The sequence below is a fragment of the Patagioenas fasciata genome, chromosome Z (genome assembly GCF_037038585.1).
Source record: "Patagioenas fasciata isolate bPatFas1 chromosome Z, bPatFas1.hap1, whole genome shotgun sequence".
Lineage (NCBI taxonomy): Eukaryota > Metazoa > Chordata > Aves > Columbiformes > Columbidae > Patagioenas > Patagioenas fasciata.
The window spans coordinates 6,546,917-6,572,373 of NC_092560.1; the positions used below are offsets into that span (position 1 = coordinate 6,546,917).

Genomic DNA, 25,457 nt, shown 5'->3' on the forward strand with positions numbered 1-25,457 from the left:
CCAATTGATTTTGGGACTAATAAGCACAGCACGTAACATGGTTAATTGCAATACCAAAGGAACTAGATCAAGTAACCCAGTGTGTCCTTCTAGTCCTTACAGTGCTATGACTTTCCCAGGTCAGATCCCCAGGACTGCACACACAGTCACATTGCACCATTTAGAAACATGAATGCGACCACCCTTATACCCCTGGTAAAAAAAAGGCAGGTCAGACTTAGCTTTAATCTGAGCAGTTAAAACAGAGTATGGATCAAATTATTTCACCTCTATCACAAGCTAATGATGTACACACAGTTAAGACCTGCTCACCAGATGTAAGATACAACATTAGGTCACAGTGTCTTGGTGATGCCTCTGAGCTACCAGCGAGCAGAACATAAACAGCTATTGATACCCAAGTATTGGGCATAGGTTGTGCCTACAAAGAAAAAGCACAGAATCATGGCAGTCTCCAAGGCCCTGCCATTCTTTAAAAGATTTTTACCCATCAAAACAGGATGCAGTAGAGAAAAAGGCAACACGGGTGATCAAACATGCATATCTTCCTTGTGATTAATGACTAACTTAACCAGCTGTGGTTAATTGGTGGCTGAACTGGGACTCCAGCTGTGGATATTAAAAATTTACATACATTAAAAAAAAAAAAGTGCAGGATTGCCTAACAAAGCCATGGCATCGGCCTCAAGAAATACATGGGTGACAAATGTCTGACAGCAACAGAGAATACAGGAAAAACAATTACGTTTGCCCTTTGGTATCAGCTATTGCTGCTTTCATTGGAACAGGACATTGGGACACACAGACTTCTGTCTGAAATGGTACAGAACTTGTTTGGCTTAATTTGCGAGGAATTTAAATTAGGCAACAGCTGATTATATTAAAAACAAAATCTACTCAGACACGATATAAATAATCCTATGGCAAGGTAGGATTTGATGCTGAAGTATTTTGAGCCAAGGCACTGAAATACAGGTTTGTCGCAGTCAAGAAGGCAGTTTTGTATTTACTTCCGATCTTCTTGGTAAAGGTAATATTTATACTGTTAATAGCATATAAATCTGACTTTTCTGAACTTCATAAGTTCATTTGGCAACTAAAAGTAGCAAATTAACTGCATATTTACATACAAATCGTTGAATTTGTCTGTTGTGATAGCTACACAGAAGAAAAAAAATAAATAGATGCACAATTCTGTAGACAGCCTTGGTCCTGAGACTCAGACAAAAAAATATTGGCATTACAAGTTTTACTGTTTATTTTGGTGACTAATATCAACTGTTCAGCTTGTACGGTTTAATCTGGGAAAAATTATATGCTACAGAGAAAATTATTCTTTCTTAGAAATTCAGTTTTCCATTCACAATACATTCTATCACTGGTAAAATACATCCATTCGATGCACAATGGGTTCAACAGCGGTTTTTGTATTCTTAACATACCTAAATGAAATAAGAGGAATAGTAATTATAGCCATTTTTTCCTTATTCTAGTTATCTCCCGCAGTTGTCTATTATCTTACTTGTAATGGCTCATTTGAAAAACAAACAGCACAGCTGTCTAAGCTTAACTGCTTGGCTTCTTTGGTGCTGGAATGTGCTTTTTGTTTTAAAGTTTCAAACCGGGGAATGTCCCTCATTTTCAAGTGGAAATTCTGGAAATAGCTAGAACTCAAGTCCTCTATTGGTTTAAAAATACCCAAACACACTTCATAAAGGTAACATCATAACAAAAGAGCAATGTCACCTACTTCAGCAGAATGATGTAGATAAGCTTTGGCCCACTTCATTTGGTCACTTCCGAGGCATTTATTAAATTGGCACATAACAGTGTTGGCACTTCAAGAAACACGAGTGTTGCTTCTTGAAGCATTAGTAACATTTCTTCCCACACCTAAATTGCCGCACACAGGGAATTCTGTAGAAGCTTCCTGTCTTTAATAAAGTTATTGTTTCACTTTAGAGTTGAGATATATGACCAATCAAATACTACTCAAGCCAGAGTTATTGCTTTTCATGCATACTTTTAATCCACTGAAAAGCTAAAACAACGCATACCTGCTCAGGCCTCACAAAAAAAAGTGCTACACAAACATATAACGTGCAAAATAGCCAAACTTGTGAAAATTTTACCAGGACTTCACAGGATGCTCTGCAAGAGCCCTGGTCCCGGCTGGAAGATCATGTCTCTCCAATTGTTATCGCTTTGGGGTACAGATTCAAAAATACAACATAAAGGAATAAATTACATTTAGAAGCTGAAATCACAAAACAAAAGTGCATTACTGAAATGATGGCAGAAGATTTCAGCAGCAACATTTGCATGAGAGCATTATGAGTCTGATACATGTTATTTGTTTACTTAATGTAGAAAATGGAGAATGGATTGCACAAAGGACAATCTAAAAATGCTGTTTTCCATTTGGGTCCAGATCTGGCTTTTTCCACTCCTGAAATTTTGACACTAAAGCAATCATGGAAAAGAACAGTTGCAGAAATAAAACGGAGTGTGTGAGACTTTATTTCAACTTAAAAAATTACCCAGTCAGTTCATCTCATTGCAGAGTTTTGCAGGAGCGCTAACTACAGAAGCTGAAACATTGCCATAAATCATCAGATATTTTATTGTCGTAAACATCTGCTGCTCCTAGATATAGATATGTAGTCAAGGGAGCACTTGAAAAGAAATAAAGAATGTCAGGTACAGTAGTTACTGAAAAATAATGTTCAAACCAAGATTTCTTTTGCTTTTGCCATTAGGACTGAGCAGTTCATGAAGTTATACAGACATTAATCATTACACTGATTTATTGTATTTCCAAATGAGGACCACATCTTCAAAACCTTTCACTGAATCAATGGCAAAAGACTGTTCAAGTTGGGTTAAACATATTTGAAGAACAATGCAGTATTAAGCTCACAAAAAAAAAAAAAAAGAATCTTAGCAAAATCCATAATTTCCAGCAGCAGATATTAATGTTTGTTTTGGGATTCAGTCATCTGAGTAAATAGTGAATTTTCAAAAACCACCTAAAGTGCAAAGGAGTGTAAGGCGGAGTCCAAACTAAGGCTCGTGCAAGCCGGTACATCCCCACAGCACAGTGTTGTTCTAAGCAGGCAGAGTGTTTTGGGTCCAGAATTTGCATTTATGTGGCACCGAGCCTGGGCTGATGCCTCCTGCCTTTCAGCACAGCTTGTTAGCTCAGGCTCTGCGCCAAATTGACGGGGCTACACAGCACCAGGCTCTGGAGCCGTCTCTATGCTGTACTCACCGTGCTGTATAAGCAGGAGAATAACACCTATAGATCAGATGCTTTGTTTGCCACATATATGCTTTTGAATGTCCTGTCTCTTCCATCTCTTTACATGTACACTTCTCCCTCCTGAAAGTTTCGGAGATTATTTCCTTATAGTGATGGCAAGCAAACTTTTTGCCCTGGATCTTCCACATGGAAGAACATTAAGCAGCCATTTCCCTACCTGTTTCCCTGCAGCTTATGCCATGTGGGTTTCTCCTACCTCTATTATTGGGACAAAGAAACGCTTCCACTGCACTGTATCACAGAAAGTGTGGCTCCCAGTTTTGTTGGCACTAGGGTTTTGTACATCAAATGGCAAGACAGGCCAACCACAGCTCCAGTAGCAAGGCAGTTGTTTCTTTTCCTCCTACACAAACAATTAAAAAGAGACTTCTTCTGCCTGCCAAGTCTGCCTTCTTTTAAGGACATTGACATTTTCAGACAGATGTATTAATACAATATGTATCATGTTTCAAAAGGCCTGGTTTGAGAAAACTTAAAAAAAAAATAAAAATAAATAAAAGAAAGAGCGTGTCTTGAAAAACACAAACTAAACTGAAGTATCAAACTAGTTTGGGAATAAGCAAACAGCATTTGTTCCGAGAATCAAAAGTATCCTCCCAAAAGGTGTGAGAAGTTAGAGGGCTACAGATTGGAAAAGGTTCATTAGAATAAATATAACAAAGAGGCTGTAAAGAGTGAACAGTTACAGAAGGGTAAAATGCTAAATATGCTCCTTAAAATTATCATTAGTTATACTTTTATTACTAAATTTAACTGTTTTAACTGGAATCACTGTTGACTACAAATGAAACGGATAAATCCTTACCCTGAACAGCCAGCGATACAATGCCTTGTGTGTCTTCAACCCCGTACATGACATCGCAGCGATACACCCCTGCGTCACTGGCACGCAGCTTGGAGAACGTCAGCGAAGCATCTCCAGTCTCCTCTGAATGGGTCGGAACAGACACTCTGTCTTTGTAGCTTTGACCTATTTTGATGTTGCCGTTTTGGGCCACCAGCACTGTGGTTTCTTTCGCATCTTTTCCACTTTTGTCCAGTTCAACCTTTGACCATTTGATTCGAAGATACTCAGCTGCATAGCTGGAGGCTATAGTGGGTGTGGTTGAAAAGAAGCATGGCAGGACTGAAGTTCCAGAGAGGGAACCCTTTATCAGGGTTTTTTTTTCTGCTTTAACTAGAAAAAGGGGAGAGATGGGGAGAGAAAGGAGAAATCACATTAGTGGAACAGCAAAATTGGAAACAGATACACTTCATTGTTATTTAATGATTCACAGACATGCAAGACCTGAAATCCCTGAACCTTAACTGATTTGTAACAGGACTGATTAGTATAAGCTTAAAAAAGTTGGCACCAATATGCTCGACTGCTGACGGAGCCCTTTTCCATTTGGGCCACTTTAATTCACTGCTCCCTGACTTGTTTTCTCCATTTGTTATAGTCACCAATTCCTTGACCTTCTTCAGAAACTGTTATGAAATTTTAGATGACAGATGAACTGTAAGAGATATGTTTTCTTTTACTTCAGAGGAGGAAGATCACTGTAAGTAAAAGATGGCAAGTTACCTCATATCTATTGATGTGGCCAAAAGCACTCATGCCGGTGAGCTACCGATGTTTACACCTAGCCGTACCTCAACCAATGTTTACACCTAGCCGTACCTCACAGTAGCTTGTTCATTGCTCCTGTCCTAAGAGCAGAACATAGTGCATGACTTTGCATACATGACATCCCTTACTCCATTATTCTTTCAAGGGTTAACTGTTTTTATTGCATACCTGCTGAAACAAAAGCCTTTCTGGTGAGACTCCCCCAAACAGTCATTCTTTTAAAATTATTTCCTTGCTGCCTCAGGGACTTTAACACATTGCAGAAATAAAGTATTGCAGGATGTTAAAGCAGAGAAGGAAGTAAAGCACACAGAAAGTCCCTACTTGGCTCAGACTTGACATGATAGGGCCTTTATCATTTTTTATGACATCTCCAGCTGCAAACACTTTACAGTGCAATGCTTCCATCTGACAATATCCTGAGGGGAAAGTTGACTACTGTTCATTCAACCTACACACAGCAACTGTCTGAAGAGAGGATTTCTGTTAGATTTATTTTTCATGTGATGTTATTTCACCATAAATAATGGATTAATGAAGATAAAAGCTGAATGCACAACAGTATCTATCTTACCTCTTTCACTGTCCCACACTCTAACATTTTTGAAATGTGGAACGTGCTGACCATTAATTTGAAACGAGCTAGGATTCATCAAGTTTGGAAATATAATAACTTCAAGCAGTAGCCACCAAAAGAATGATACATGAAATATGAGACACCAGCATATGAAAATTATTCAGCTATTTATCTATCATCAAAAATATCATGTCTTCATAAGGAGGAGAAGATTTGGGGAAAAGAAAGAAAAAGGGGGGGGGAGGAAATTGTTCATTAAGTTGGTTATTTTTAACAGAGATAGATGGCTTTATACAGTATAAAGTATTAATAGTATTATCTAAACAGGTGCAACACAAGAATCTTCAGCTTGATAGCCAAGCATTTTCATAGAATTGTTGAATGGTTTGGGTTGGGAGGAACCTTAAAGATCATTTAGTTCAACCCCCCACCGTGGGCAGGGACACCTTCCACTAGACCAGGTTGCTCAGAGCCCCGTCCAGCCTGGGCTTGATCACTGTCAGGGATGGGGCACCCACAGCTGCTCTGGGCAGCCTGTGCCAGGGCCTCACCACCCTCATTGTGAATATTTTAATAATAAAGCACTAACTAGAAAAAAGAACAAAACAAAACAAAGGACTGACCAAGGAAGACCCAGAAGTTGGAAACACAATCTTCTGGTCCTTTCCATCCATCCCTACCTAACTAGTAATTCTTGGGAACACAACACAGGTACACTCAGTAGGACTATATCAAAGTTGATTAGACCAGCTGTTGCTGGTGTGTTGCACCCAAGCTCAGCTGAAAAATTCACATGGAATGGCACTATCTGAACACATTTACCAGTAAGATGCTCACTCTGCATTTCAGGCATGTGGTGAGATTTTCATTCTACCATTAACAGACAGAGACTGGTGATGACACAATTCACATTTAACAGTCAAATAAAATAATCGCTTCACAAACTTTGGGTCCAGACCTAGCAAGAATCTATTTGTAAAACAGGGAAAGACAAAAATCACAGAATCCCAGAATGTCAGTGGTTGGAAGGGACGTCAAAAGCTCACCCAGTCCAATCCCCCCATGGAGCAGGAACACCCAGATGAGGTTCCACAGAAAGGTGTCCAGGCGGGTTTGAATGTCTGCAGAGAAGGAGACTCCACAACCTCCCTGGGCCGCCTGGGCCAGGCTCTGACACCCTCACTGAGAAAAAGTTTTTTCTCAAATTTAAGCGGAACCTCTTGTGTTCCAGTTTGAACCCATTGCCCCTTGTCCTATCATTGGCTGTCACCAAGAAGAGCCTGGCTCCATCCTCATGACACTCACCCTTTATATATCTGTAAACATTAATAAAGTCACCCCTCAGTCTCCTCCAAGCTAAAGAGCCCCAGCTCCCTCAGCCTTTCAAAACAGGTCTAAAGACTAAAGCATTCACAAGGCTTGAAGAGAAGCCTGTAGAAGTTACCGAAGACTAAAGACTAGCTCAAAAGCTTTGATTGCACACATATTCCCTTTTTTTTTTTTTTTTGAGGGGGGTGGAAATCCATTGAGAATATTTTATTTCTTTACTTCCATAAGGAAATAAAACTTAAACTCACCTAGAATCAATTTGATTGCTAAAAACTAGAAAGGACAGATTTTATCCTGAAAACGTAAAGTATAGAAACATAACTGCCTTTTATATCACCTTTAATTTCTTGAAAATTCACTGAGCTACAGTGGGCCAAAGATAAAGAAACAGAATGCTCAGTCCTATCAGTTCTGATGGAATTATTGCCAAATTGCACAGGTGGGAGATTAAAATCAGTCTCAAAATATTTAGCGTTTATTATGATCTCTTGTCATCTCTATAGATTACAGGAACTTCTTAAAAGAAAAATTACCTAGTCATAATTATCCTGACTGACAGAATTTTAATAAACTTTTGAGAACTTTGTTTCTGGTTATGAGCGATCTGGAATATCAGCACTGAACCCTGAGGAAATTTCCTCTCCTTAAAATTTGCGTCTTCACATCAGCAGACTGAAACCCTTGGCAAACAACACATATCATCACGGCATACAAACTAGATCTATCCTAAATTGGGCTACATCCCAGAATACGAGACCATGTAGCTACAAACACACCTGTGTAACTGTAGAAAGCATTAAAAAATACTATATAAAAGCACTCTTTGTTATCATGAGAAGAGGGGAGAAGAAAAAGAGGTGAGAAGCTTTTCCCTACTAAAAAAAAAAAAAAAAAAAACCACAAAAAACCAAAAAAAACATATTTGGCACTGAAACATAATATGAAGTCAAGTTCCTACACCATTCCAAGAAGTCTGATTTCTTGCAGCAGTCCAAGTTAGTCAAGCAGAATTTACTGGTCAATGCATCAATCACTCCTATTAATCCATACAGCCTTTTTGTTCCTTTAGCATTTTTCCTACGCTTATACTGCACGTTGTGTCTCCTTTTCAGACACTATCAATGGTATGAGATAGAATCATAGAATTATTTTGGTTGAAAAAGACCTTTAAGTTCATTGCATCCAACCATCAACCTAACACTGTTAAGTCCACCTCTAACCCATGTCCCTGTTTCTTAGAAAGGACATGGTGGGCAAAAATATGAACAAAACATTTTGTAACTGTTTGTAAACTGGAACACAAGTTGAGAAAAGCAAGTATTTCCCAACATTGCTTTATTCTGTATCTTAAGCTCACCATGTAGGACCTGGACTACTTGTAACATCGTGTAGTCTTAAAAAAGAACAGTTTTAAAATGACTAAGCTGGTTGGTGATTAATATAAGCATTTTTTTTCTGTTGCTAACTAATATGTATTTGGGGTTTGGACTAGATGACCCTTGAAGGTCCCTTCCAACCCAAACTATTCTATGATCACTCAACCATAATCTATTTTTTGGAAAAATACATCAAAAATAAAGAAATAAAATACACAGCTAAGTCCAAATCACCTGGCCACAAACATGTATCTTGACAAAACTCCCAGTAATGTCAATGGAAGATTTGTATGAAATGATAGACCAGAGAAAGGCCAAGAACAGCACAATGCAGTCAGATTATGGGCAGACTCAGTAGGCAGTGTGCCTTAGCAGCTGGGTATTTTTGTTGTCTTCCCCTGTTTAAATACTAAATATATCTAGCATCACAGTAAGTAGCAGGAAGAGAATGCAGAATGAAAACTTCTGCCATGTGACGTCCAGACAGAAGACAACCCTGTCAGGTCTAACTTACTGGATAGGATTTTGCCACAATTTATAACTGTCTTATTTTCTTCAAAGCTAAAGTTATGTCTATGAATTTGTATCAGTTTGCAATGGAAATGATGGCGTGCAGCACACTTTCTTAAAAAAAAAATGAAAAATAAAAAATAAATCCACCTTCCCTTTTTGTGCCTTTTTCCACCAGCAAAACTCCCTTGGGTCCTCCCAGTCTAACATTTCAGCAGCAAAGTCAGCTTATCCTACCAACAACACATAGCCTGGTATCTTCCTTTCAAAGTGGGAGAAAAACTTTAGAAGAACTTCTTGCTTGAGAAGAATGCCTCTTTCCCTAGAATTTTTACATTTTTTGTGTTGCAAATATTACAAAGCTCTTAAAATAGAAATCTAGAGAGAAAATTTTAAAAAGACCACACAGAATTCTGATTTTTTGTATTACATTAGCCAGACTCAGAGGTCTGTAATGGACTAGAAGTCTGAAGCTAAGAATCCCCTATATTAAGTGACACTGCTTAGAGGTGTAATTTTGCTATGTAATTAAGTTTAACTGAACAGAATGCTGCTACTGAGTATACAGACAAAATCCACATGCTTAAAAAGATTCTATTTATTTTAAGCCAAATTTATGAGACACACACAAAAAAAAAAAAGATATTTTTTAGTTCATCGGCCACCTGCTTAGGCACATGGTATACTGCCCTGTCTACCAGCAACAACAGAAAGGATCAATGAAATTATGTGTTCTGTTGATGTGACTACTAACACCAAGTTTAAGAGTAGTCTTCTCATTAACCATAAATCTTGTAATGAAGATAATGATAAACTAAAATGAATGTACCACTTACACAAACTTGTATGAAAGTTTGACGACAGAGGTAACACACTGAGACTCTACAAAACCCCTCGCTGAGTTCTTAACCAAGTGACTTAAGGTCTGAGCAAGTGAAACAGAGAGGAGGCACAGAATGAAGAAGAACCAACTACTTTCATGTTCTGGAAGAAACTCACAGGAAGCCAGAAAAAAGTAAATCTCAGCTGCAGAACTCAATATAACATATGAAAACTGCACAGGCATGCACAAATCTATGATATAGCACACGTAAAGTTCCTGGTTTTGTTAAAAACAAGACTAATTCTCTTTTAGTGAATTTTCCTTTCAGCTAAGTTCTTCTAAGTGCCTTCCAAGTAACTGCACTTTGCTGAATTTTTGCCTGCATGTTTTTTGAACACTGTGCTACAAAAGCTGACAAGATGACCGGCAGAATGCAGAAGAAGCCCATGTTTAGATTTATTACTATGGTAACCAAGGTTAACTGATAATGACACCCATTTGCAAGGAGGGGTGGACAGAACAGGTGACTAAAAGTGACCAGCTGTGTATTCCATCCCATCCACGTGATACTTCATATAAAAGTCAGAGATCACGAGGGTCGTGCTCTCTTCACGTGATACTTCATATAAAAGTCAGAGATCACGAGGGTCGTGCTCTCTTCAACCATCGCTGTTATCTAGAGAGGATCCTACATGTCTGCCTGAAACCCGAGGCCCTGCATCCCTGAATCCAGTTTCTGATTGGCTGTGAAGTCCTGCCCAGGACTTCTGGGTGCCTGCCCTGCAGCTGCTGGAGGCATGCCAGGAGGGACAAAGCTGCTACCCAGGATAATGAAGATTGGTTCTGTATATTTTGTATATTTTCTCTATTCATTAGTAGCATTAGTAAAGCCTTTAAAACCTTTCTAACCTGAAGTCTCTCTTCCTTATTCTTCCCAATCAGAAGAGAGTGGGGGAGGGACTAACAGAGAGCATCTGCCACGGTTTACTGTCTCCTTACATTAAACCTTGACAGAACAGAAACACAAGGGAAGATGTGCCAAGGGACGTTCAGGTTGGACATTAGGAAAAGGTTCTTCACTCAGAGGGTGCTGGACACTGGAACAGGCTCCCCAGCGAGGTGTCACAGCCCCAAGCCTGACAGTGTTCAAGAAGAGACTGGACAACACCCTCAGATACACCGAGTGAACTGTGGGGTTGTCCTGTGCAAGGACAGGAGCTGGACTCAGTGATCCTTGTAGGCCCTTTCCAATTCAAGAAATTCTGTGATTCTGTGTTTTAAACTAGCGTATTACTTGTATACCTTCGAAAGAACATATCACACATGGTAACTTAGAGTTTTTCTACTGTCTTCTGGATCACAGGGCTGTCAAGAAAGCATAGTCACTCATGGCACAACAAATAATCGCTTAAAACAGATAAGATAAACTCCAACATTGCTCATAATCAGAAGATACAGCTTATAAACTAAAATATCCCAACACCAGCTAGCTCAAAGTGAGTAAATGCCACACTAGCAGTAGGCGTAAACCTTGCTCATGAACTTCTGTCATTAATCCTTCACAAGAACCAGAGCAAACAGCAAAGGTCTCGCAGAGGGACCCCAGAACCTCACACCATATTTCCTGCTGCCTTTCTGACACACACCTTCTGAGAATGTAAAGTCTTAAAGAACCCATGCAAGACCATTCTCAATTTGCCCTCAAAGGAAAAATACTTTTGTTGCTACATGAAATCTAACGAGCGTGCCAAGCAAACACGCTAGGTATTTATGAATGTGACCATTCACAAAGATGGGAGCGAAAGAGAAAACAAAGATGGGAATAATCATTAGTGGTGAATGCCTAAAACTCTGGATGCTTATAACTTGCTGTGTTCTGTATTAAGCTTCAGTTTTGCTATGACTTTAATATTAAGATTCACAGATTCCAGGATTTACACTTCAAAAATAACTGCTGATTTTTATGAATTTCCCATATAACTCTTGAAAGAAAAATTGCAAACTTGTAAAATTTTGCCAGAAAGCTTTTTAAAGTAAATATTGCAATGCATCATATTGAAGTGGCTATTTACTTAAATTTAATTAAGTCACGTGGAGTGATCCAATCCATTGTGGGAATGGAAGCACAGGAATCTGTGTTTCATGAAGTATTTCAAGGCTTCAATTTTATATTCAAATCCAGGATTTAAAAAAAAAAATAAGTGAAAACTTAAGATTCCCAACTCTAAAAATGAAATGTATCTCTACATTTTGAAGAGTATTTTTTAAACAAAAGAAACAGCTGTACTTGTAAAGACTGTCTTGTAATAATAATCCTCAAAAATGTTGTTATACCAATTGACGGGCATTTCTACAAAACAGAAAGATATGAGTTGATCTCATAGACTCTATTGGATCAGTTCATGAAATAGAAGAAATTTTGCATCTTTGTCTTCTTCACCATGGCCATACTTTGAACATGTTTAAGAGCCTCTATGGGAAAAGAAGGGCCCACAACTTCAAAAATAAAGCCCACAAAGTTCACACTGTATTCTAGAGACATAAGGGGTTTTTTTTTGAGTTCCTTCCAAAAGATTTAGGCAAATAAGGACCAGTCAGAACCTGGTCTATATTCCTGAGAAGCCCTTACCAGAACACCCACACAGAACTTGCTTAAGTACTAAAAATTCTACTTTGGAGAAAAAACAAACCATTGATAAAAGGTGGAGTAAGTCAGAGGACATCTAAAGGTGCCATCCCATGTTTTACCACTCCAAGGACCCATCCCCCTCCTCCCCACTTCCAGCAATGCAATCCCAGTCCCCCAGTTCCACCAGCACCAGCATTTGCAGAAGGCAACAAGTCAGATCAGTGGTCTAATCCAGTGGAAAAATAACCTACAAGAAATGTCATAAGCTCTTTCAAACAATTTACCTGATTCAGCTGGCCACATATCCACATAAATCACAGAATCACAGAATGTTAGGGATTGGAAGGGACCTCAAAAGATCATCTAGTCCAATCCCCACGCCAGGGCAGGAACACTTAGATGAGGCTACACAGGAAGGTGTCCAGGTGGGTTTTGAATGTGTCAGCACAAAGAAAAACACAAGAACTAGCACCAGAGGACAGAAAAGGTGAAGAACTGTTCCAGCTAGTGCTAAAATGTATGTGTGATTAGATTGATCGTGGAACTATGCCCTAAGTAAACATGAATAGACTTTCAACAGATCACAACCAAAATATTAGGTTTTAATTTCTTGACAGATTCCTTTGCCTTTCTTATTCTGTCACCTTACATGTTCTGCATCCCAAGGCTGATTTTCAGCTAAAATTTTATCTTTAGACCTCTCCTCATGTGAGTGATGAATTATCGTTTACCCCACTTTGAAGCTAACTAATGGTAGCAGCTCTTCCTCTATCTTAAACCACACATTTCTACCTTAAAGAAAGCTATAACTTAGAATCATAGAATTGTTTGGTTTGGAAGGGCCTTTCAAAAATTGTCTAGTCCAAACCCACTGCCATGGGCAGGGACATCTTCCACCCTATCAGGTTGCTGAAAGCCTCATCCAATCTATGAACACTTCCAATGAGGGAGCATCCACAATTTCTCTGGGAGACCTGCTCCAGAGTCTCACCACCCTTACCGTGAAAAATTTCTTCTGTATGTTTGATCAAAACCTACTCTATTTCAGTTTAAAACTGTTGTCCCTTGGCCTGCTCTGGTAAAAACCTCTTTCCAATTTTCTTATAAACCCCCTTTAAGTATAAGTAGGTTATCAAATAAAAACTCATAAGTTCACCATGTAGACTGACTTTGCAGTCCATGACCTCTTCTGACTATTGCTTCCTTTGCCTCTCCAAGAGTTTCATATGAACAAATTAGTAAAATATCTGTAAGCTGACATTTAATAAGTAAAAAACTGGAGGCAGAAAAAAAGCTTGACATTTAATAAGCAAATCAGTCTAAGCTCTCCATGAATAAGAAAATGGAAGTTCAGTTTTAGTGGCTTGCCCCCTGCCTGAAGCTTTGAATCTGTTGTCCCTGAAAAGTCTAATCATTCTGGCCTGTTGTATGTCTAATACAGAATGGAAAAACAAAACCAGCTTTAATGGAGAAACAATGGTAGGAAATAGTAGAGGATGGTGCTCCCAACCTGCTTGAGGAAAAAGAAATAAATTTTTAATTGGCTACACTAAGCATAGCAGTCTTTTCAGCACTACCTAGAGACTTTGATAGCAATGGTGTGCAAGCTGGGAAAAAATAAAAAAGGGTACATTTGATCTTCCCAAAGGCTAAAATCAGTTTGAGTTGTTCCCGGAAAGAAAATCTAAAAAATAAAAAAATTATAAAACAAACACAAGAACAAAAAAAAAAAAATCTTGCTCTGAGGTTTGTGAAAGCTGTTATCCCAATTTCGTGAGCCTGCAGCAGATGTAGGGGCCTTTCTTTACAAAAGGCTTGACTCAAACTTTCAAATAACCATGGCAACCACACATGAACACATACTTCAGCATTAGTATGTAATCACTAAGAGAAGTCATAAAGGCGTCTCCTTTCCACCCAAACCAAAGACCTGCAGCTGTCCTGACAGGTACCTGCTCCAGAAGCCAGCAGCCTAGGGACGTGCCGCCAGGTTAGCTCATGGTGTCCCCCACAACAGGGGGCTGACAGACAGACTGTCCACTCCAGAGGCAGAAACTGGGGCTGCTGGTCTCCCTTTTACCCCCCTTGAATACAGGGAGGGTGTGAGCTGTGACCTGTGGACCCAAAAGGCTGCTTTGGCACGGCATACATGAGCATGTGCATTGGGGTCTAACTGAGGGGTCTGCCAAACCACTGCTCCTGTAGCCCAAAAATTCTTCCATTTCATCCACCACTTCTGCAGCCTGACTGGGTCCTTCCCAGGAACCTGCCCTGATGCTCTTGGCACTGCTTTGCTCCCTCCATGGCACCAGGCTGAAGCTCTCATGGAAGGGGTCTGCCCCTCACGAAAATCAGCACTCTCATCAATCCTCACCTCATCTACTGCAAGGAGATCCGTAGTGGATCACAGAAGATTAATGTGCAAGACATACCTGGCCGAGAGGTCCAGCATTTCAGAAGCCCAGGTTAGAGAATTAAAATGCATTCCTGAATATTTGGAGAAGGCAATTTATTTTGCTTTACACAATGCGATCCTATGACATTTCCTTTATTATGACTTGAATTGTAGTAATGGCACTTATAAACCTCAGCAGACACGCATGTAGAAACCTTGTCAAAAATATGCACACCCACCAAGTGTTTTCTTTATAAATCAGTACAGCAATGAGAACAAGGAACCAAAGTTAATTACATACTGCAGTAAAAAGAGTGGCAGAGCAAGACCAGAAACTGAATCTCTCAAGTCTGGGTTGTTTCCCAAGTTTTTGGAAGTACCCTACCAAATGGAAAACTGAAATGAATCTTAATAAATTATTCTTCTGTGTATAACACTTACCTTTAGGTAGCATACATGTTATAACTAATGTAGAGCACATCCACAAGATACTTTTTATACTTAACAACATCTTGACCTACAAAAAAAGAACAAAGGAATAAGTGGTTAGTATTGAATTCTGTCCTTACCAAGTGTTGTAAGTCAGAACATCAATATTTGTCATGGATACTAGAAGCAGTCATCTACTTAAAAAGGTGTTCAGCAGGACAGTGAATAATTTTTAATATATTGATCTTCTATTTACTGGTTTAAATTTATTCCCATACAGTGGTGGCAGTATACAAGCATAATCTGATTGCTTTATCCTGGTGTGGTGTTGCCAGTCCAGATTCAACGTTTGAGAAGTTTTGTGTCCATAGCACAAACTACCCTGTCATTTAGCAACAATTAACAACCCAGTTCACGTCAGAAGGGTCTCCCCATGACAAGCTTCTCATGAACTTTGATGGTGAGTCAACATCCACACTACGATCCTTTACATCTGCAAGTCGGTTGCCAGATGGTTTCTTGCTTTCAAGATTTCTCCATGTAATATTTTATGGTGGAAATTTCTTATCATGACAATGTGTCCCTATTGAATACAGATTCCTAATGAGTTTCAGGTTACTGAGTGCAGAGTGATACCAAGACATGTCAGTTCCCTTTGTGTTTGCTTGCCACTTCCTTCACAGGGTCCACCTTCTAACAGCTGTAAAGATCTCCACACATATTGCATGTACATAAAAATACATTGCATGTTCATAATAGTCTATTTTTATTTTTATACCAGTTCTTAGTTATACACATTGAACCTGTAAATATCCCAAAAATTTCAAAAGTATGCTAACAAAAGCATTACAAGCCCCATAAATGTCAACTACTATAAAGAGTTTATAAATAGCTCCACTTCCATATAGTTACACGTATGTAGTATCTAGCCAGCGAAAGAAAATGTTTTCAGCAATAGTTTGTCAAACACCGCTGTTGAGAAATGTTTATCACAAAATCCTGAGTTTCCTGATTTTGCTGTCAAAATATGCTACTTCAGGCTCTTTACTTGGGCTCACTGAAGTGATAGTTTTCCTGCCCAAGAGAGATTACAGTTGAACTGTTTTAAGGAACACTGAAAGAGAGATTTAATAGATGTACATCTGTGTTGCAACTATGGAACTTGTATTGTACATACATATTTTAGCATTTTATACATTAGTATTTTAGTTCTTTAATACTTACATGTATTGGTTTAGGGCTAAAATGTTAAATAATCCATTTAAAAGCCTCCACAGACTACACTGAACATGACAGCAAGACACACAGAGAAACATCTTCACAAAACTACCAGTGACGTGTTCAGTCTCAGGAAAGTTTTCTCCACATCTTACAGCTGCAGCCCAAACTTCACATGAGCCTGTGTGAATTGGCACCTATCCTGTAACGGCTGAAGAGTTCAGGAGAGATGCAAAACATCTCAAACGAAGCCTTCCCACTGAGGCAATCTCTAACACAACAGCATCATGTTAAAGAATTTCCACTCAAAAGGGCTGAAAACCTGAGAGTTTTTCATTCCCTATACATGGAAGGCCAGAGCCGGCCGGTTGCAGTGAAAAATGTATGCTGCAACCTATTCCCAGGGCGTGGGGGAAAGAATACAGCTGCTTTCCGTAGAACAGAGTGCACGCTGCCAAAGACGCCCCATCTCTGCTTCACTCATTCAATACAGCTGAGTCTACAACGTGATATCACTTATTTTGCAATATTAACTCCATGGAATTTGCAGTTTCTACTATTGAGTCCCAAACAAGAACAGGGGCTTCTTTGACTCCATTCAGTTCCAGCCCTACCTGCCGTAAAGCATTTTTCTGAAGACTAACAGATACCCTCAACACCATCCAGCCTGCTTTCTCTCTCCCTACACTTACACAAGCCAAGCTGTACACGGAGAAAAGTGGCTATTTAACAACTAACTTTAAAAATCTATACTGTGCCGTGGTATACTATGGACACCCTAGTAATTCCCTGTAGAAGATTGTTACAAGTGAGGAAGTTGCACAAGAGCGGCAGACATTTAAGTCCTTCTAATGCAACAGACCAGCCCTGAAATACAGACAGTCACGTGTTTGCTTAGATAAACACTTAAATAATCCTCATTATTACACAACATTTTTTAAAAAAGGAGAGGTCACACTGAGCCTACAGATGTGCACAGACTAGAAGGCCCTTCAAGCAACCCTTGTATGCTGAAACTGCTGGAAGCCTCAAGCACCAAACCCACTGCAGACTAGCTCCTCCAGTAGCACAAGCACTCTGAAGAGAGAACAACAAGAACAACACACTTCTCCATCTTCAAAGGTGGTGAGCACTGGACCCGCCTGCAAGACAATGTTGAAAGCTCTGGTCCCTGTGAAAGCAGAGTAGCTCCAGACCTTCTTTGGAGATGTTCTGTCCACATGTGTTTCCCATGCGTCACACACTGGCTACATCAACAGCTAAACAAAAGCCTAGAACAAACTGTTTACAGGTTTAGCTTTCCATGTTTACCCATATGCTTTAATCTCCCTCCCACTGCAGAAGGCAAACCTTGGCTTTTGGGCCCAGAAACAAGGGACTCAAAGAAACTTGTGGAGAAAAAGAACAAAGGATTTTCTTTTTCCTGGAAGATGGGAGTGCAACACCTAAACAAGGCTGGTTCCATGTTGCAACCACCACCTGCTCTACCACACCAGCCCTGACCAAGAGTAACTGACCGTGCGGCACATACCAGTGGGAGGCCCATTGCCCTCAGAAGCTCATTGCCGACACTGACCTGAAAAGAGGCGGTGTAACCACTTCCACATTTGGTAAGAGGACAAATCCTGCTGCGATATTCAGAGCAAGCTGAGACCTCTGCTCCTGAGCTTCTGCCCTAGGCTCAAGAGTCCAAAGCACAGGCAGGACCTCCTCTTGCTGTCCTTCTCCAGTTTGCACACAAGCACAGAGCACTGATCCTCAATCATCATGTTGGCGACTGCGTTACAAATACGATTTGAGGAATCTTATTGAAAAAACCCACAAGTGAGCAAGTGACCTTCCAGTCACTAAACACAATACATATAGCCACAATGAGATATGGAAACAGAAAGACAACTGCGGAAGGATAATTTTGACGATATTGCTGAACCCAGCCATGGGTACAGGAAAGAGCATTCACAGCTGTGATGGCTACTTAGCCTCTTACTGAGTAGTGCAGAAATTACACCTGCTGCACTAAGAGCTCAACAAAATTGCACTGTTTGAGCACGGAGCTTAATATGAGACACCCGTCAAAAATCCATACATCCAGCTCTTGGAAGATCATCTCTCGACCTTTTATTTTTCTAAATCTCCTCTACCCTGAGGTGCTTACTCGAGCAATGAAAAATGTTGTGGAAAGGGTCTCATCTTCAGGTGCGACTGTGCTTGCCTCCTCCCCTTTCATTGGCACAGAATGCAGGAGGAGGCAGGAACAGTCACACCTCCCCAGCAAAACCCTTGCTCTACAACTGGTTTATATGTCCCATTCCCACACCCTACAGTTCACAAAGGCCTCTGTTGGCTGGCTGCCATACTGACCCCCTAAGCCCACTGTAATTAGCCAAAATCATTCTAACCATACCTTTTTCCACAAGCTTACTTTTTTTTTCCCCCCCCCTTGGTGTCACTACCCTTAGAGTAAGAGAAAGCCATAATACTATGAACACAGTAAGAACATCCTGCCAACTCAAGACTGCAAGACTTGAGTAAGTGTTTAATTTCCACCTTCTGTTAAAAGCATCTCACTTAACGTGACCAAACTGGAGTTGCCTACTGACTAGTTTACAACTGGACTGATCCATTAATTAGGAACTTGTACAGACAGACTGACCTATAGTAGTAACTTACACTACATTTTTAAACAGGATGCAACCCTGAACATAGTGTATTTTAACCAAAAGATTCCAAGTCCTTGGCAAACTTCACATCTTTAAAAACTAGCAGCAGAGGTTCTTTTTGTGGGGAGAAGGCAGGGCTCCTATTTTTGCAGGCAGTGCTACCTTCCTTTACCACAGCAAAAACTCATAGGAGCAATAAGTTCTGATCAAATTCCAGCTCATGTTTAGTTTGCAATGTAACCTTGATCTCACACCAATGCTATTTTAATTTAACCAGATGGGAGAACATCGTGTCCCTCTTTCTGTTTTAAACCCCAGGTTAAGAAAGACAGTGAACTGTCCTGGTGTGGAACAGACTAAAATCTACCATCCAAAAACTATTCTCAATTTCTCTGAAGTTAAGACAATGAAAAATTTGCTATTTTCATAGAGGTGATGCTGTCCTTGAAGGCTGCAACTTCTCGGGTCACACTGGTATTGATTCAGTACGTGCTCCACAGCTGTATTACGAAAGCTGGACACGTTCCTTAAACACGTAAAAAAGCAGCCTCTGCCCATTTACTGTCCTTGTCTCCATAGTGAAATGCACGTTCACATAAAATTAAAAAAAAAAAAAAAAAAAAGAAAAACCCTAACAGGACCTGGCACTAGAGAAGTGAATTGAGGTTGCTGCTCCTACTAATGGATAAAACAGTAAATTACACAGCTTTCCAGTGAAACTCCAGCAAGCTGGAAATGACCGATCCCAGATTTAGCACACCTCTTGCTACCTTCCAAGCCCAGCCTGAAACCTGCACAGCTGCCATCCTTTTTCGAATGCATGCAGTCTGCACTTTCTTCTGCTTTTGCAGTCCTTTGATCCTTTTATGCCATCTGACTGTTAATTGCTGACAAGTACCAACCTCACCCTCAGTGCTGCCTAATTAACTTTGCCAGTTTCACCATGCCATGTGATTAATTAGTCCACTGTGCTGCCACATGGCAGACTCGGCCAGCATCTGATTCATCCGTGGGGGCTTCTTAGCCCATTCTCACTTGCAAAGGTCCTCCTAAAGCCTCCAAGGTCTTAGGGGCACCTGCATCGTTCCTTCCTCACCACCTCCAGCACCAGGAGCTGCAGGAGGAACCCTTCCCATGCAGGAGCCCCAACAACAGGGAGGCTCTGTCTCCAGCTTCGAGTGCAGGCAGAAGGGAAAAGTGACCAGAGCACAGCGTGTTCTGGCGCTCCTCGCCCTGGCAGCTGCAGAGAAGCTGCTGCCTGAGGACATCCCTCCCAGGCCCACGCTAATTCATACCAGAAGCGGCTCTGGGCTCTCACACGGCCCCGCAGAGACACAGTGGAAATTATGGGGTGCAGAGCGAAGTCCCACAGCTCCTGTGCCATGTGCATCCTCATTCTCCTTCTACTTGCACCCCAAACACTGGCTCTGCCCCCCTGCCTGCCAGCTTCCAGGACACCTGTGGACCTCTCCAGCCTCGCCAGCACCCACATCGCCAGCACCCACACCACCAGCACGGCAAAGGGAGCAAGAGGCACACGTGAAGAGCAGCAATGGGAAAAAGATACAGAGATGCAGCCTACAGCACCCATGGGCGCGACCTTTGCGGGGCTCAGCATAAGGACCAATGCGCTGACTGGGCGAGGGTTTCCTCTAAGCGCCTTAGAGGCTCGTCCAGCATCCACAGTGGGAGTCCATGAGGCTGCGTGTGCCCGTATCCCCCCCTCAGCCGGGCCCCGAAGCGGGAAACCCACCGGTCCCGCCCCGCTGTCAAACATCGGCGGTGTCGGCTCCCAGGGAGGACCGAGACGGTACCGCCCGAAACGCCTCGGCGACAATTTTTTTTTTTTTTTACTTGTATATATATAGATATTTTAAATTATTATTATGCCGAAGTTTTCCCTCTACTTGCAAGCTGAGGGGGTGTGAGGGGTGGAACCGGAGCCCTCTGGCGGGAAACCACCGGCTACGGAAACGACGAGCCCAGCGCTCGCCGCCAGGGGGAGCGGCGGTCCCGCCGCCACCGCGCGCGGGCCCGTCCCGTTCCTCGAGAGCGGCGGGACCCCCCGGCCCGGCCCCGCTCCCCGCCAGCCCGGCCCCCCCCGGGACCTCCCCGACGGACACAGGACGCGTTCGAGTAGCGGCCGCCGGCGGCTCCCGCAGCCGAGCCCCTGCAGAGCCTCCCGCCCCCGCCCGGCTGCGCGTCCCGGGGGTGGCCGGGTCCGCCCCGCCACAGCGCATCGTCGCCTCGGCCAGGGCTCCCCGGCCGGCGCTGCGCCCCTCTCGCTCCGCCAAGTCTTACTCACTCCTTTTGGGAAGGAAACTTCCCCTTTCGCTCGGCCTTCTTAAGCGAAAAAAAAAAAAAAAAGCCACAAAAAAACCCTAAACCCACCCAACATTTACACTCTTCCGTCTCGGGATAGGCTTCTGCAACACGTTTCAACACCCATTATTTTTTACAGAAAAAAAAAAAAAAAGAGAGGAAAATCGATCGGGGCTTAATCCCGAAAGCGGGTACGGAGAGGAGTAGGGGGTGGCCGAGGAGGACGTGACAAGGGGGACAATGAGGGCTGGACCCGGCTCTCGCCTGCTCCCCGCCGCCCCTTTGTGTGGGGACGGTGCGTGGGGGCTGCCCGCGGGCCCCCATCCCTGCCGCGGAGATCCCGACCCTCTGCCGATGCCACCCCCACAACACACACACCGGCTTTTTCCCGCCGTCGAAACTCCCTTATCCTTCCACGATGCTCTCACTTTTGCTTTGTAAAACAAAGGAGAAATCCCGAGGAACGGCGGGGGAAGGCAGTGCCCGTGCCCGAGAAGCTGGCCCTGGGTGTAAAAGGGGGCGTTTTGCTCCACTGACCTTGTGATCCTCGTCCTCACTCAGCGCCCCCCTTTCAGCAAGGAAAATGTGGCTCAGAGGACGCCTTGCTCTCCGTCTCCTTTGGGAGAGATGCTGTCTGAGCACCTCAGCCCGTCTCTGCCCTGTGAGCAGCTTTCCAGGAACATCAAGGGAAGGGGGAAGAAAAAAGAGAAGGCGATGGAGGGGAGAGGGGAACACACAAGGTTTCCTCAGAGCAAGAAAACCTGGTGGCCGGAGGAAAGGTCCGTTCTTGTCACGCCTGCCACACGGGCGCTTTGTGTATTTAACACCCGTAGGAAATAGCTTCCTCCTTTCTCCCTCCTGAGCCCCATCGCATGCCAAGGTGCATCTGTACCTTCCCGGCCATTCAAGCAACCAGTACCAAAGACTTCTGTCAGAGCTCCCACCCCGAGGCCGTTTATTTCCAAGTTTTCTTTGTTCTCTTTTCACCAGGAGATTTTTGCGAGTACCCGAGCATCCCTTCTCCTCTCTCCCTGCGTGTCGTTGAACTTACCCCAGGTTGTTTAAATTCACCAATCACCGCTATTCTCTCCCGCTTAAGGTTTGCAGTTCAACTCTTTGTCCTTACAGGTACCAGCAGTGAAACAATAGTTTTAAATATTGCACTGGGTGTTTTCTGGCAATCATATGCAAATTTAGGGGGAAAAAAAAACACACACACACACAAAAAAACAACCCGCATTAAAAGAGTTATAGTTACCTTAAAAGGTAGCGTGTTGCAGAGATTGCAAAAAATCGCAACGTGGTGGCTAAGCTAGTCCAGAGATACCAGCGGCCGCATGAAAGAGTAAATCCCTCGTTAATGCTGGAAGGAGACGGTGGTTCCGGGGTCTCCCCTTCTCCAAGAGCTCGGTCTCCCCTCCCACCCCACCGGCGAGCACCTGACTCCGAGCTGCGGAGCCTGAACCGAGTTGTGGGCAAAGGGAGCTCGCCTGCAAGTTCAAATGCGAGGCTCAACCACCCATCATTATTATATCGTTGTACCGTCAGCGCTGCAGAGGAGGGGCGCTGGCTCGGGGAGAGGAGGGTTCACAAAGCTCTGCAAGAGCCTCCTTTGCAATTTGCAAAGCTCCCGCAGCTGCTAGGGCGCAGGAGAGCCCCCAGCGCCTGCCTCTGCGGAGGGGCGCGCCCCGGGTCCCCCTCCCACCGCCCCGGCCACCCGCCCGCCCCCTCGAAGAGCCCTCAGGGAACCCTGGGGGCCCCCAGACCCCGGCCCAGCAGCGGCCCTGGAAGTACCGGGGAGCCCCAGCCCGGGCGGCGGGACGGGTCTCTCCGCTCGCCCGGCATCGGCCTTCCGGAGAGGGGCACGCGGGTGCTAACGGCGCATTGTTTCCCAATTAAACAATTAACCGGGAAGAGAATGGAGAGACCTCCTCCACTCTGGCTCCCGAGGTCGGTTGAAACGGGGAAAGTGATTGGGACCGAAATCCCTTTTTCCCTTCTGCCTCCCCAGTCTCAGCGGAGGTTGCAATGAAAGAACATATCGGTGCTTGTTCCAAACTTCCCCTGCCGGTGCCAATTCACAGGCAGCCTCGCATCAGCAGTCTCCCAAGCCAAGCTTCTCCACCCTAGTTTTACACATCTCCAGCCACTTTTCTTTTTCTCTTTTTCTCTCTCTTTTTTTTTTTAAGATTAGACTGTGCATTTGCTGTCCAAACCTCTCAGAGAGGAAATCATAAGCAGCACTCTAAACCACCCTTTTACAAGGGGCTTTCACCAATTAATAAAGAGCCTGCTGTGCTCTTTGGGCAGCTTCTTTCGCAAAATGTACCTATCTTAGTATGTGGCAGACACTTAAGGCACCCTTCACCAGGCACAAAATGCTGGCAAGAGCTGTACTCTGGCACGTTTCCTCTCTGAGGAGCGTGTGCCACAACCCTCGCTCCTCCAGGAAGGTATAAATCCTGAGCCAGAAAAGCCTGGAGAAATAGGTGTGTCTGATCACACCGCTCTGGGCACGTTTTTGGCAGCCCCAGGTACAACTGCGAGGAAGAGGCAGGAGATATTTTCCTCCAGTGCCTCTCACTATTGTTCCAGCTCCTCTGTCCCCAGAGTTATGCTGACAGAGGGTTTGAGACAAACCCAAAGCCCTCATTTTGGAAGACAAGCTGGTGCCAAGCTGGAGGAGCGGGAGGTGGGAAAGATGACAGCCAAGCAGTGGAAAATGGAGACCTGGTGGCTTAAACCAGATCAGATTTGTGCGAGCTGTGGCCTGGGCATGAATGAAGCTGGACAGGTGGGTGAAATCCTTATCTCACCTTCGCAGAGCTTGTTGGTCTTTCCTCCTTAAATAGGATAAATCCACAATTGCTTGCTTGCTGAAGAGAGGTCAGTCCCTTTCTCCCATGTGAGCACAGTGTGCAGCAGCCTCTCTGCCACTGCCAGCCCTCTGGCACCAGTCCCTTCAGCTGCTCATGCATGGGTCAGTCCCTACACAACACAAGTGCCTCCGGGGCAATGCCCCCTCCCAACAGAATGAACCTGCTCCACGTCAGATTGTGGGTTTCTCAATCCTTACACCTTGTGCAGTGGAACAGTTGCCAGAAATGCAACTCTGTGCTTCCAGTCACTATAAAGAGTCACAGGCATATTTTTGAGGCTTTTTGATGCAAATTCACACAAAGGCATCGCAGTTCATGCTACGTCACAAGAAAGGGATTGTGAGAGTTAACTCTGTTCTTTGCTGGCCCAGCCTTCCCTGCCTCCCCATGTGTAGATGGCAAACCTCACTGCTGAGGTTGTGCATGCTTCCTCTGCACAATGTTGTGATGAAAGGGTAAAACTAACACCGAATTTCTCCAATTTTTGTTCAGGCAAGCCTCTTCAGTCCTCCCTGACATAAGGGGGTTGTGTGAGATGCACAGCTAGGGCACTGTTTCCTTGCTTCATTCAATCTCAGCCCCCTTTCAGGCTACAGACAAAATTCTTTGAGGACACATGCATATGGTGGGAATATCTCTGGACAAATCCCATCATTTGCACCAGTTCCAGTGGCCCGTTCCCTTTTCTGGATGAAGTAGTAGGACTCCTGCTACCATCCCAGGCCTCAGGAAGGGAGGGCAGGTCATACCCTGTGGCATTGGGCATCTCCTCTTCTCCAGGCCACCCTCCAGGACAAATGGGGATCAAATAGATGATCAGGCATCTCAGTCAAACTGAAAATAGTTCTGTTGTCCCCATCCATCTTTCTAGCTTCATTTGTTCTTACTCCACTCCCTGCCTTGACAGGACAGGTGATCTTTAACAAAGTAGAAGCCACTTCTACAGTCCTGGTCTTGCTTCTCCATCACCTCTTGACCCCAACTGCTCCTAGCAAAGGAAGGGAAGATGGCTTCGCTGTCCCTGCCACCTGGAGATCTCTGTTCTCCTGGGGAGCTGGGCTGCGAGCATCTTCTCATAGCTTTGGTTGCCCTGGGAGCAAGTGGGACAACCCCAAGATGGGAAGTTGCTGCTGTCCGTGTCCACTGTGGCACCTGCCTGTACAGGGGTTCCAGCTGAAGAGCTGGACAACCCTCCGGGGAACGGGGAGACCCTGGGTATGAACAGAAACCGGGGGAGTGGGGGAGGGGAGCAGTGTGTGCTGTTCTGCCTACAGGCACCACCAAGAAGCAACGACGAGTTAAACGCCACAGCTAACCCAGCCTCAGCTCTGCTTGTCTGCATCCCTTTTTTATTTCACCACGGGAAAGAAAAGAGG

At 43.4% G+C, this 25,457-nt stretch overlaps 1 protein-coding gene across 3 annotated transcripts in view; it reads right to left on the bottom strand.

The window, feature by feature from the left end:
* VCAN (versican) overlaps positions 1 to 22,825 on the bottom strand; it is a 114,882-nt gene extending 92,057 nt beyond the window's left edge. For 2 of the 3 annotated variants that reach the window (XM_065861201.2, XM_065861198.2), the window contains exons 1-3: positions 22,461 to 22,825; positions 15,015 to 15,090; positions 4,128 to 4,499 (exon numbers count right to left, since the gene is read on the bottom strand). In XM_065861201.2, the coding sequence (XP_065717273.1) occupies positions 4,128 to 4,499; positions 15,015 to 15,084 (442 nt within the window). In that variant the 5' untranslated portion in view covers positions 15,085 to 15,090; positions 22,461 to 22,825. The remainder of the gene's footprint in view (positions 1 to 4,127; positions 4,500 to 15,014; positions 15,091 to 22,460) is intronic. The other variant, XM_071802320.1, reaches the window with a different exon arrangement.
* Between the last annotated feature and the right edge of the window lie 2,632 nt (positions 22,826 to 25,457).